This window comes from Haliotis rufescens, unplaced genomic scaffold (assembly GCF_023055435.1).
Source record: "Haliotis rufescens isolate VD_foot unplaced genomic scaffold, xgHalRufe1.0.p SCAF_2, whole genome shotgun sequence".
NCBI lineage: Eukaryota > Metazoa > Mollusca > Gastropoda > Lepetellida > Haliotidae > Haliotis > Haliotis rufescens.
Genome location: NW_025963890.1, coordinates 58,772,235 through 58,786,822, shown reverse-complemented (window position 1 = coordinate 58,786,822; position 14,588 = coordinate 58,772,235). Strand labels below are relative to the sequence as shown.

The 14,588-nt window shown below is 40.2% G+C and overlaps 1 protein-coding gene across 1 annotated transcript; it reads right to left on the bottom strand.

The window, feature by feature from the left end:
• Positions 1-1,570: 1,570 nt before the first annotated feature.
• LOC124141834 (2-oxoglutarate-dependent dioxygenase 33-like) lies at positions 1,571-5,641 on the bottom strand. Its single transcript, XM_046509987.2, has 2 exons — positions 5,555-5,641; positions 1,571-3,370 (listed from the first exon to the last, which is right to left on the bottom strand). Exon 2 carries the CDS (start codon positions 3,325-3,327, stop codon positions 2,293-2,295), a length of 1,035 nt encoding a protein of 344 aa, XP_046365943.2. The 5' UTR covers positions 3,328-3,370; positions 5,555-5,641; the 3' UTR covers positions 1,571-2,292.
• Positions 5,642-14,588: the final 8,947 nt, after the last annotated feature.

Below are 14,588 nucleotides of genomic sequence, written 5' to 3'. Positions count from 1 at the left end.
TTGGGTGGCCAACCTGTTTGACTTGATTTCATACAGGTGGTATACCAGTCTCATCAGCATTGGGTTTGTCATCTTAACTTAAGCTTAATCTCACAAATATGCAAGATTCTCAAAAGATTTCATTTTATGAAAGTTACTTTTCATTTTTATATAATCCTTTCATCTACATAAATATACCACCTCCTCCGTGGTCTAGTGGTAGAGCGTCCGCCCGGAGAGCGGAAGGTCCGGGGTTCGATCCCCGACCGCGTCATACCAAAAGACGTTAAAAGATGGTACATGTTGTTACCCTGTCTTGCGCTCGGCATTAAGGGGATAAAACAAGGACTGGTCGGCTAGGAGTCAGTATACTGTGTCTGAGTGGGATATTCATGTTAAACTGCGGCATGGTATCTCAGTGAGCTAGCACTATAAATCGGCATCAGTCCGGACTAGTACAAGCAGCCACACAAACACACACACGTACATGCACGTCGCTATATAAGTGCAATAATCTTGGACGCGACGTTAAACCCCATTTCACCTCACCTCACCACATAAATATACAACGTCAACGCAAGAGAATAACAAGTCTCAATTATCCACCGAAACAGATTCCATTTGGCGTAAAAGGCAAAATAGCTGTGAAAATTATATGAATGGATCACTGAAAATACAAAACTACAAGTGCAGTAGGTCAGGATTCGTCAACTTAGATAGTGCCTACATGGATTCTCAAAGGTATGATTGGTTGATTGATTCCGGCCATTGTTTCCGGTAGATCAGACATCAGGCGATTCTAAATGAAATTGTATTTACATGTATTTAGACCAAGAACGTTCATTTTGTTAGAAAACATGAATGCAACTGATTCATGTGTCTATGGAAAAATATCGTGTATACATTTTGCTTCAGTGAATAAACTTATATTATGAGGTATCCATTCTTGATAACGTTTGTATCAAACTAACGAGCATCTGGTATCAGTACTTATTGATAGTGATTCCTCAGCATATACTTATAGATTTGTCCGAGTCGTATACAGGACTCTTTCACAGGGACGGACTGATGTTTTGGTTTGCATGTGGCGAGAAGAAACATGGCATTGGCATCGAAGTTATCGCCTCTCCCGCTGAATTTAAATGGAAATACCTCTTTCATGTGCCCCTATGTACGAGTGAATAGAAATAGAAAGCTGACAGAAAGATGTGTCATTACAGTAGAACACGCGTATACCGTACGCTGACACAGGGAACAAATGGATCTTACATCAACAAATCTGATAAATCTTAGATATTGTTAAACGCAGCAACATTCCAACAATATCATGGCGGCCTATTTCTAATCGAGACTTGGCCAGGCAAACCAGTTAATTGACAATATGTATGTGTGTGTGTGTGTGTGTGTGTGTGTGTGTGTGTGTGTGTGTGTGTGTGTGTGTGTGTGTGTGTGTGTGTGTGTGTGTGTGTGTGTGTGTGTGTGTGTGTGTGTGTGTGAACATCCTTGTGTAAGTTACAAACATGGCCATCCCGCAGTCTACATAATCAATTACGTTTTCATAGATGTGTATAAGACAGGTGCAAGAGTAAGCGAGTGAAAATGTATTTATTATCAAGAACTGAGATATATGACAAAATAAAGAATAACATATGTGAATAGCTCACAATGATTATTCACAGCCGTTGAATCTTTATCAGATTGCGCATAATTGGGAAAGCCGTATCCATCAGACTGAACAAAACAATCTCACATTTAGAAAATGTAATCAAACCCAATTGTGAATCAAGCGTTGAATAAACCTTCATATGAATGTGAGACGGTATCTACTATTGAAGTTTTATGGCAGATTAAGCTTGGTTTACGGAACGACCGACCTTAAAAATAGAAAATTCAGAAAAAACCCATTAAATCAGAATGACAAGGTTATTTTTATAGCGTCGACGGTTAAGATCGTTTTGACAATAAGAATAATACAGGGGATTTCAAGTCGAATTGCCCTAATCAACTGTCAGACCAACCGATCTATAAAAGGAAATGCCGCTGGCAGATTTTAGATTTATAATATTTACAAGGAACCAAACCAAGCTAAGTATTACCTTTCGACCCAAATCTTTAAGATGATAAAAGACAATCCTGTACAAAGCATCTTTTTCGACCTACCGACCAAATACTTCACTTTCAAAATCCGTAAACTAAACAAAAAGGACTATCATCAATCAAATAATCTCTGGGGCATGCATTTATGTAAATACATTTTAGCACTGCAGCGATTTAACAGCAATGAGTACCACATGACATAGGACTGGTTTCATGTCACGCAGCTGTTGTGACAGGGAACGGTGTGAGGATGTGTCTGTACTCTAGAAACTGCTGCATCTTTCCAATAAGCCAGGGTCCATATTTCGTCCCTGGTTCCACCGTCGACAAGTCAGTGGATCTCACGAACAGTTCCTTCTCCATGTTTTGTACAAATGGAATCATACGTCCAATCTCAGCACTGTACCTTGGCTCAAAGAAGAAAGGCACAGAGTACCGGTCAATACCTGTTTCAACCACCCTGTGTCTGGTGGCCTTGAAACGACCGTTACTAGTCTTTGATAAAATGTCCCCTATGTTCATGACAAGAGAGTTGGGTCTTGGTTCCACGTCAACCCATTTGTCATGCTGGTTGCGAATCTGAAGTCCTCGATAGTGGAAGGTGGCCAAGAGTGTCACAAAGCCGGAATCAGAATGTTCAGAACAGCAGAGCACCTTGTCGCCATCTCTAGCTGTGTCTGGTGGGCTGGAGGACCTCAGTGGGTAGTGAAGAAGACGAAGAGTTGACAGTGTGTCAGGGAGAAACATCGACTCAAACCAGTACTCGTCTAAACCTGATCCCAAGGCCAGCAATCGCAGTATTTCTGTTCCAGTGTGCAGGATAGCTCTGTAGTACTGTTTCATATCTCGCAGAAACACGTCGAAACCATCCATATAGCGGGGCCAGAGATTGGGTTCAGTGAACATAGGATGAATATCAGGATCGTTGAATGGACACTCCTCAACTCCTATCTCAAATCCTTCCTTATACGATGTCTCACCTGGCTGTAAAGGGAAGTAGCCACGGTATTTGTTTTTATTCATTGGATTCCATTTGTGTTTGGCCATCATGTGTTTCTCTGCCGATGAAAGAGCAAAGAATCTTTTGGAATTTTTCAGAAGAGTATCCATATATACTCCTGGAGCATTATCCACGTAAAGGAAACCAACTGTCTCTAGAGCTCTGACAAGGTCTCTAGCTACATTGAGTCTCTGTGTCTTGTCTTGAGCTTTCTTCAGATCTATAATTGGTAGCTTCGGATCGTCCTCCATGGTGGCTCTGTATCGAAGGAAGGCAACTAGATGCTTGTGATTTCTGCAACATGTGAATCTTTGTTCAAACAACATTACAAAAGTGAAAATCAAGTATGATAATCAGTCAAACACACATACAAAACCGTATTAACAATAGTCTAGGATTTACACACAAATACAGGAAATTACACTTGATATTTGTAAGTGTTTGTAACTACGGAAACGTCCTACTGTCACATGGAAATTATTTCTCCTTCACAGGACTCTCTCGCCTGTTAAGGCGCTAGAAGATTAACAACCACATTGCCATCTCATCCTACCGCGTACCAGTCACTGCTGGGTGAACAGAGGTCCATTTCAAACAAAGTCCCTCGCCCAAGGGGACACCCAATGTGTTATTGTGTGGGGCAGCACCGAAGCCCTAGAAACTCTGGATAGAAGTTCAGTAAAAAGTTCACAGTAATGCAGTAGTCAGTTAATAATACAGCAGATCAATTAACTGATGGCTACAAAAGTAATGATGAATGTCTTATTTTTCGCACTCTATACAAGTAGGACCCACGACACATATTTATGTTTTCACAAACCATAAATCGAATAAACGCTTCCAGTGAACGGTTTGATGTAATATAAATGAAAGAAACACACTTGCCGAAGAGATTCATTGGGTTTACAGGTCATTTTGTATGCTGCTGTATACTAGCGTTTGGTGCAATAGTTTTCAGAAGTTAAGCAATAATATTCACAGTAATACAGTATTAAAGTAATACACGAGAACAATAGAAAGATAGTTACAAAGGAATGATGAATTTCTTATTTTTTGCACTTAATACGAATAGCATCCAAGGCACAGTAACATATTTGTGTTTTCACAAGCCATTGATGTAATTACAGATTCCGATGAGCGGTTTGATGTGATAAAAGGTGGAAAACCTTCTTGTCGTACAGATTCATAAAATTAATAAACTGTTATGTATTCTTACTGTATACTAAACGTTGATACAATTCAGCAGACATTCAGCAGAAATGTTCATAATTATACAATATTGAATTAATACTATAAGAGATCAATACAAAGATATTTTCAAAATTAATAATAGGTCATTTTTTATATTGCGCATATTTCCATACCACGCAGGGGCATGTTCAAAGCGTTATTATTTCCCCGGTCACTGGATCAGTGGGGACGTTATAACACGTGATAACACGTAAGAAACCGTGCTTTAACATTTGTTAAGATGATTCGATAACTTGCGGACCATGATGTAAATGGGAAACTCTCCAGTATATGCAGATGTTAAACCAAATGTGATATACATACTTCAGTCATAACACAGTTTTTGGGACGATCATCGGATTAACCCCATGTTAAAACTTTGGATGTGACATGCAATTACAGACATTAACTTAAACATGGCTCGAGATCAGTTTGGATGGTGTATATTGTCCCTACGGCTGTAATCAGTCGTGGTTAAGGTTCATCAGTGATAACGTAGACACAGTAAACGCCGCCTTTAAAAGACATCCTCAACTTTATGAAAAGGTCCAACGTATTATTTGAGCTCAGGAAATATAAGGCCCTTTATTCACCCACGGAAGAGACAAAAGAAGTGTGCAATCTGATTATAGGACGCGTCCGTAGGGTAATACATAAATAGTCAAAGATTCATACAGAAAACAATAAGATGTGGTAACTTACTCCCTCTTTCTAACAGAAATGGATAACCTGATGATTATAAGGGGGCAAACCAATTGATTTTCCGTCTTACTAAAAAATGTTAACATGTGCCTTGCATTGTAGGTTCTTCTATAATTACCGGGTTTTTTTACTAAAAACTGTGACCTGACCATCCCGTACAGAAGACTATACCTCCCCCCTCCTCTCCTCGGGACCTTATTTCTTACCATTTGAGGGGCGGTCGGGTAGCCTAGTGGTTAAAGCGTTCGCTCGTCACACCGAAGACCCGGGTTCGATTCACGACATGGGTACAATGTGTGAAGCCCATTCCTGGTGTCCTCCGCCGTGATATTGCTGGAATATTGCTAAAAGCGGTGCAAAACCAGACTCACTCACTCACTCTTACCATTTGAAATCGCTTAGAGGCTTAGCTATTGCCGATGCGAATCCATTATAACTCACACATCAAGTCAAAGCTTCAACATCACAACACAACATCAAGCAATGACTTGAACATTGATCCAAGAAGAATAAATGAAAAGAATACTGGAATGTAAAACAATGTACCTTTCCGGATGAGTAGCAGTTTGTCTTGAAACAACCCCACAGTTGAATCAGCTTGCTAGTGAGGAATATGCACGTTTTCGAGACATATATTGGTCTTAGAAAGCCGGCTGAAACTAGTTTACTTGATTTAAATACGTCATGTTATCAGCATGGGAAGGCCCCGGTACGTGACATGTGCTATCTCCTCGTAGCGGAATGACTAAAACCTGATTCGCGGTCGAAATATTTTAGTCGCTATCTTGGTGTGTAGATTCGTAGTTTTTAAAATTATTACTCTGTGGTCCAGCATAGCAGAGACATACTGTGAACGGTATTACTGCAATGGACCAATTCTACATGGACTTAATATGAACTCTTAATGTGAAAAATGTCCTCAAGGTCACATATCACGATACGTGCCTGATAAAAACCACGCTATACATAGTAAATACAAAGAACTCTCTCTTTCTCCCTTTCTCTATAGCGACGTGCATGTACGTGCATGTACGTGTGTGTGTTTGTGTGGCTGCTTGTACTAGTCCGGATTGATGCCGATTTATAGTGAGATACCTTGCCGCAGTTTAACATGAATATCCTACTCAGACACAGTACACTGACTCCGAGCCGACCAGTCCTTGTTTTAGGCCCTTAATGCCGAGCGCCAGACAGGGTAACAACAAATACCATCTTTTAACGTCTTTTGGTATGACGCGGTCGGGGATCGAACCCCGGACCTTCCGCTCTCCGGGCGGACGCTCTACCACAAGACCACGGAGGTTCTCAGGAATGTTGTCAGGCGGTTACATTAAGCAACGAACAGAACAACTTACTTTTTTATACAAATTGTGTGATAAACCTTTTACGAACACATGGTGTCAACACTGATTTTCAGTGATCTATTATTCACATATTTTTCACCTGTATATTTTTTGGAATGTATTCCAGCATATAATTGAGATCTCTCTTGCGTTATATATATAGAGGATCCCACTCTCGTGTCTTTTGGTATGAAATATATCAATACGAGTTCATAAAAGTGGAAAAAACTCAGTGTGTTTCACTTTTATCGACGAGTGTTGATATATTTCATATCAAAAGACACGAGGGTGAAATTTTATTTAGCATCCAACATCATTCTTCCAACTTGTTCAGTTTGTAGAAAACAATAAGCAGTGTCTTAAGTGTAAAAAAAAGTACAGCTTACAGCTTCAGTAGCACAGCAATTAGTGATGTCATTTGATTGTGATGTCATGGTAACCGATGACATTACATTGGTCTGCAAAGTATTGTGATGCAATTGCATTGCAGCGATATCTACAATGTAGATATCGATTGATCTCACCCAAGCGATATCTCCCGTGGGAGCCAGTTTGGGATGATAACCCTATATACCAAAAAACGCTATAAGCTAGACAGAGGAAAATATTTCAAATACATCAATACATGTTAAATACATCACGAATCACCAATCCTTTTTTTTGCTACAACCTTAGGTGTATACTTTTGTTACAAACCTACAAATAAAAACACATAAAAATACAAGCATGAGGCCCATATGACAATACAAAACAACGTCCTCCTTAAAGTTTCTTTTGAAAACTTTGAACAGACAGTTGACAGTAGAGATGTTATTATATTTATTCATTGAGAATCGGAGTTTTGTCAAAAGAAATTTGAGGATGCATCTGCCTGTCAAGTTTGTATTTAGAGAAAAACGAAATCCAGTAATTCCTCCAAAATTGAAGAGAATATGGTTATTTAGAATATAAAATTCACTTAAGCATCCACGTAACCCACTTTACAAACACATCAGACATTGTTGGTTGATTACAACTTCCTACACAATGATAACATTGCTCATTGTTGCCGAATAATCTTCCACTGTCTACTGTATAAGGTTGAGATATACATTAATACTCGCCACCCTTCGAAGGCACATTAAATTAGATGTTTACGTAAATGGACTGCATCTAATACTGCATCAGGGATTTAGGTTTTTATATCGCTGGAATTGTACAATGGGCCTTTCTGATTATTGAAAGGATTTTACAGTTTATAGTACAAACGGCCGCGACAATTAGGGGAGATAACTCTCAATAGACTTCATCTATAATACGGCAAATTACAGATGTCTCTTGTCAATGTCTGTGTTTCACAAGCCTACAACTACTGGGTAGCGGGTCCAACAGACACCCGAACAGGTCTTTCTCCCTGTAGGGTTCACTTACAATTTGAAGGGACTTGGGAAGACTTGTTTACATGTAAGTTTCAAATTCTCAAAACAAATATTACCTTTTGTACATTTTGTATTTGTTCGTCTTGACCTGACATCAAATACCATCTTTAGTAATAATCCCTGGCCAAATGAGCCGCAGTCCATTTACAGCTAAACGAAAACGGCGAATCTGCAATATGACTAAAAAAACAATTGTCATGATTTTATGACTCCAACCCAAAAGTTATTTACCTCTAACAACTTTCTTTTCAGATGAACAATTGACTTGCCTTTGCATGTGACGGGTGCCACATGTCGAGCAGGATACGCTCACCTTTTCGCCAACACCTGGTATCATCACTATTTCAGGGTTATTCATAAACACATGCTCATGATATAGTCGGAATCGTACACTCGATTCTGCTTTTGGCATAGATTTCATTTGAATATGTGAAGGGTTTCGTTACTTATATTTGATGATATAACTTGACGTAATAAAGATATGTTGTAAAAGGGGAAGTGTACATACATAAATCTTTTATTGTCTTATAATCTCTCAACCTAATATATTCTAAGCCGTAGCCAGCAATGTTTCAGCTCAGTGATGGCGTCTGGACTAGACAAACCAGTGCCTGAAAGAACGATCAAAGACGCGCACCGCCAGGGCACGCTTGCCAAGTCACAGAACCCTTACTCATCAAAATCAGAACTTTGGACTCGCTACGCAAAGATAACCCATTCCATATCACCCTAAGAATCTGTGTCGTTTACGAGATCGGGAAAATGAAAATCCGAATGTGTTTTCTTTATCATGCAGCCTCAAAAAGTGTAACACGAGGCATTCCGAACGACTGTTAGAGGCTGTACCACTGATTACATTTGAAACGGAACAGAACATGTTATTAACAAAAATATTTAAAACAAAGAACGCCATACGACCCTTGCTACGCCCACCTTTTCGCGAGTGAATACATGGTATTATCTAACAATTTGATAGAAATTCATAAACATATGTTTAAAATAAAGTTGGAATCGTACAATGACTCTGCTTTTTTAGATTTCTAATGATGATGGAAATGCGTTTGTCTCTTTAATAACTCCAGGGAAGTAAATCAAACTGATTAAGAGTTTACAAAAGTGAGTGAGGGACTTAGGTATCAGCATTATCTAGTCATATCACGGCAGGGGACATCAATAATAGCTTCACATATTGTTAAGGATCGACCCGGACCTTCCGGATGCCGAGCACACCTGCATACAACTCGACCTCCATTCGGTGGTAAAAGATGCGTCAGAAATACCTAGTATGTGGATTGGTACTCAACTCAGAGAATCCGACAAGGACGGAGGTGACTGATACCCGCATAAAAGCTCCAGATATGATAATTATTCCAATTATAAACATCATTATATCCTGCAGCTTGTGTTACAAATAACAATGTATAAATTATAAGACAGCATCTAGCACTATTAAGAACAGATGAGACCGGGCTACAGATAGATTTTGGACGCAGACAAAATATCCCAAAAGAAAACCAAATCCGTCAGATTTGTAATTTGAATATCGTTGAAGATGAGTTTCACGTTATTTTAAAATGGCCATTGTATGAAAATATAAGGAAGCTATATATGTTACAGTCAAAGTCAATAATCAGGCAATATGTATATTGACTGAAACGTTCAGTCACTATGTATACTGGCTGAAAAATGAAACTGGATTTTAGACAGATTGACTGAAATGATTTAGAGTCCTTAATTTAATCTCCTCATTTTATATTTGATATGTTTTGATCTTACGAAGATCAAAGTAAACTGCTGTAAGTAATTAAAAAGGTTTCCACAATGACCTGATTGGTTCTTCAAACATGAAAGAATATTAGAGTCCGTTTATATGTTACTTATCGTTATTGATATAACATGCAGTTCGGTTACAGAATATAATGTGACCAATTATATGACTTAGATTACAGGGATATTGTTTGCACAAATGTTTTCGAAGTTGTATACAACAGATAATAGGTCCATGTGATTAAACGTGTCTGTGTATAACCTGCCGGTATGCCGTGCTCATTAGAAAACGTAAGACTGAAGCTCAATATCAGTATGTTTTTCGCTATGAACGTAGACAACAGACGGCCTTGACCTTCATAACCACGAGGAGAACAAATGTCAGAATTAAACCTAGGAAACAACTTTTTATAATGTTGTTTTCCGCCACATTGTTAGATCACGGTTGCCAGAAAGTTATCAAAGATGGGCCTGACAAAACCAATGACAAAATATGCATCGGTCGTTTTAAGGCGGTCTAATTACTCTGTTTCAATTTTTCTTGTAAAAGGTTTACGATTATGTAACATAAATACATGTATAGGTCACATTGAGAAACAGGTCACTAGTTACACAACGTGTGCCACTTTATGACCACGTTATCACCAACATTGTCAACAACACGTGTATGTCAAGTACGTAACACATTTACGTTTATCTAGTCTTTCTAGGATTGGTTTAATAGTATTTTTCATTTGACCACTTTAGGTCACTCGTTCTGTCCAAGGCTTGGACTACTAGGGCACGTCAAAAGAGTCTGAGCCTAACAAAGAAAACAACCAATTATGAAAGTGTTTTTAATTGTATTTTCTAAACATAATCTCCCTGCTTTTAAATACACTTCTCATATCGATAGTTAAGTTTTTAAAATTCCAGTCAGGAAGGAGTGTTCTGAGGTGAGGTGAGGTGAGGTGATGTGAAATTGGGTTTAACGTCGCGTCCAAGATTACTGCACTTATATAGCGACGTGCATGCACGTGTGTGTGTGTGTGTGTGTGGGGGGGGGGGGGGGGGGGGGCTGCTTGTACTAGTCCGGACTGATGCCGATTTATAGTGCTAGCCCACTGAAATACCATGTCGTAGTTTAACATGAATACCCCACTCAGACACAGTATACTGACTCCGAGCCGACCAGTCCTTGTTTTAGCCCCTTAATGCCAAGCGCCAGACAGGGTAACAACAAGTACCATCTTTTAACGTCATTTGGTATGACGTGGCTGGGGATTAAACCTCGGACCTTCCGCTCTCCAGGCGGACGCTATACCACAACACCACGGAGGCGGTCAGGAGTGTTCTGAAGACACCCTCAAAAACCCATTCATGGCAGCTTTGAGGTCATCGTTGTCGTCATTGCACTTTCCACGAAGGTGTTCTTTCAGTTTAGGAAACAGGTGGAAATCACTTGGTTGTCAGGTCTGGCGCGTATGGAGGGTGAGGTAGTTCTTCGAACCCATATTGTCGCTCAGCAGCCTTTGCAAGGTGATGAAGCAAATCAGCATAGCAGACTTTTGACTTCCTAAGACCTAACAAGGATCACACCCTTTGCATTCCAGAACTCAGTGGCCATAACTATCTTCACTGAGAAGTGGAATGATTCCATTGATGTTTTGACTAGGTCTAATAGTGATAGACACATGTGTCATCTCCCGTTACTGGTTTCTTTATGAATTTGACGAAATCCTCCTCAATAAGCTCTAAATCCTCCTGGTAATGTCAGTTCTGTTTTCATTTAGATCAGAATTGAGAAACTTTGGTACCCAAGGAGCAGATATCGTATTCAACTGTAAATGTTCATAAATAACAGTTTCAGTGGATCCATGGTTCAGACCTGTGTCTTCCTCGAGTTCAGCAGTGGTAATGCGTCCATCTGACAGTATAAGTTTTTCCATCTCCTTGATTGAATCTTAATTGATGGAAGTTGAGGGACGTCCAGACCTGGGGTCGTCATCAAGGCTTGTTCTTCCAGCCTTAAACATAGCTGCCCAATGTTTATTAGTGTGAAAAAATGAAAATGTAAAATGACCACTCCCGCATTCAGCAATGTGTTTGCTTACATTTATACAACGTACATTCGGATCTCGAATTTGTTGTCTGGGTACAGTGATTCGGTCTTTTAGTTGCATACCAGTTTCTCCAATATAATGCTCACCCCATCCCGCACATGTTAAAACACAGATAACAACGTTACTCCGACAATTCATGTAACTAGTTTATCTTCGCAAAATTGAAATTTGTAGTCTTCAATTATTATTGGGCAAGTTCCAGATCGAGGTGTGTTAGATTTTGTTACACTGACGGTATTTGTATTTTGTGGGAATGGACAAAGAATTTGTTTGAGATATATTTATGTGCATTTTGATTGACAGCTTTAACACAACCAAAACATTATGGTGAAATGACAATATATTCAGTTTGATAATTAGTTTGCTACATATGTGTAAAACCAAATATTTGTGACGCAGCAGCTGTTGTCTTTGAGAGGCACTCATGGTAACACAACGCTCATTGATTATAATATATATTGGGTTTGAAAAATGCCTTTTCATTGAACACGAAGGCTATTTGTGTTCGGGGTGCCATGGCATCTTTTTATCATAAGAACAAAACGTCAACATGAAGGTCATATGTAGGATTATACGGAATGTCACTCAAATAGTTGCGTGTTAAACAGTGTGACCTAACAATGTGATCACGAATTCCGTGTCATTTCTCCATGTTGTTATTGCTAGAGGCTTGGGAATAAGCGGCAAAAGAAAGTATAGGTTGGCAATTTGTAATTTTCCTAAAAACAGCGATAACTAGTGGAAAGTGGGTATTGGGAATATGACTGCCCAGGAACAGGTACCAAAAACCACCTCACCCGAGCGCGCCATCTTTGACGGCGCTCGTGCGGTGACAAAATAAATGGTGAAACAGATTTCCCGCCTATGGCATAAACTGCACGTGCATGTTAGCTGTATAAATGCGTTCATCTGCAGGGTATAACCACACGTGATGAAAGCACACAAAAGAAATGCCACGACTGTCACAGGAGCAGCGAGAGAGAGACATCGTTATGGCCGAAATGGGGGCAACACAGGTCCAAATTGCCAGAAGGTTTGGTTCGTGCTGCTGCAATCCGAGCGTATTGTCCTTTCCGAGGAATGGTACTGACTGCTTAACATCGACGCCAGAGACTGCGATGGGCGAGGCAGGTTCGACGCTGGCAAGTGAGAAATTGGCGTCGAGTGCTGTTTACTGATGAAAGTCGGTTTAACTTGTTTCGAAATGACGACAGAGAACGAGTTTATCGACGCAGAGGGGAACGTTTGGCTCCGGCGTGTATTCGAGAGGTCCATCCATTCGGCGGGGCAGGTGTCATGGTGTGGGGCGGTATTTGTGGGGAGATCAGAAGACTGATTTGGTGATTATACAGGGAAACCTGAACGCTGTGCAGTACAGAGACCAAGTGTTGCAGCCAGTTGTGCTTCCGTTCTTACAAAACCAACAGCAGGGGCCATTGTTTCAACACGACAATACCAGGCCCCATACTGCAAGACTGACTCGGAACGTTCTAAACCAGCAGAACGTTGACGTTTTGCCCTGGCCTGCCCACTCACCCGATATGAATCTTATTGAACATCTGTGGGACCATCTTGACAGACAGAATAGAGCACCCCATCAGCCTCCCGTCAACAGACAAGAATTGCAGCAGGCCCTGAGAGACGAGTGGCATCGGATTCCAGTCCACGTCATCAGAAGACTGACGTCATCGATGAGGTAGCGTATCACAGCATGCATTGAGGCAGCTGGAGGTCATACACGCTATTGAAGGCAACTGTGTCGACAATGAACTTGTAGTGTGTCTGACAATTTTTTGGTGACATTTCAGACAACTTTTGAAACTGAAAACTGTGGTTGATCTATCATTTGTTACCCCTCCCTAGATTATATTATAATTCACAACAAAACCTCTTCTTGTTATTTTTTTTATCGATCACGGAACTCGACCTAAACTTTCTTTTGCCACCCAGTAAGTTTAAATTGCGGGTTGTTGAAAAGCAACTAAATGAATCCCATGGTCGGGTAACACTGGAGACATGACAGCGCTGCGTTTCTAAAGTCGTCAAAATGAACAATTGACTTGCCGTTGTGTTTGTGCTTATGTATGGTTGTCTACGTTCACCTTTTATGCGAGACCGCCTCCGTGGTCTAGTGGCAGAGCGTTCGCCCGGAGAGCGGAAGGTCCGGGGTTCGATCCCCAGCCGCGTCATACCAAAAGACGTTTAAATATGGTACTTGTTGTTACCCTGTCTGGCGCTCGGCATTCAGGGGCCAAAATAAGGACTGGTCGGCTTGGAGTCAGTATAATTTGTCTGAGTGGGGTATTCATGATAAACTGCGGCATGGTATCTCAGTGTGCTAGCACTATAAATCGGCATCAGTCCGGACTAGTACAAGCAGCCACACACACACACACACACACACACACATACATGCGAACACCTGATATCATCACTATTTGATAGTGATTCATAAACGCATGATCATATGTAGTCGGATTCATACAACTGACAGGGATTTTGTGTCTACTTTTAATGAAATTGGGTGCTTTTCTATAGCCGATTCTGACGTCATATTTTCTGCGTCCTAATGAGCGGTGTGACGTCATACTAGTGACGTTTAAAGAAGAAATGCAAGGCTTGCGTTCTTTTCTATAGGGGTGCTAACTTGCTGCTCTCAATGTCAGCCATATATGCAAGTAAAGCATCTTGTATTAAAAACAGTAATGTTCAAGCACATAAAACACCATTATTTGTTTAAAAGCTAGTATCGTGAATTAAAATCGCAACCAATTCAAAACAATGCCTTGGACTGAAGCCATGCAGCTTTTCTATATATCTTCACTAAGAGTTCACGTTTAATTGTGTTATGGTAGAATGAAGATAAATATAATGTGTTTACAATTCAGAGCGAGGTTACATATATAATCTGTGTTGTATTGAATTTGGAACCAAACGTACAGCTTTATGT

Bases quoted from the DNA above. Each gene is read 5' to 3' on its own strand.
- LOC124141834 (XM_046509987.2), bottom strand. From the start codon at position 3,327: ATGGAGGACGATCCGAAGCTACCAATTATAGATCTGAAGAAAGCTCAA.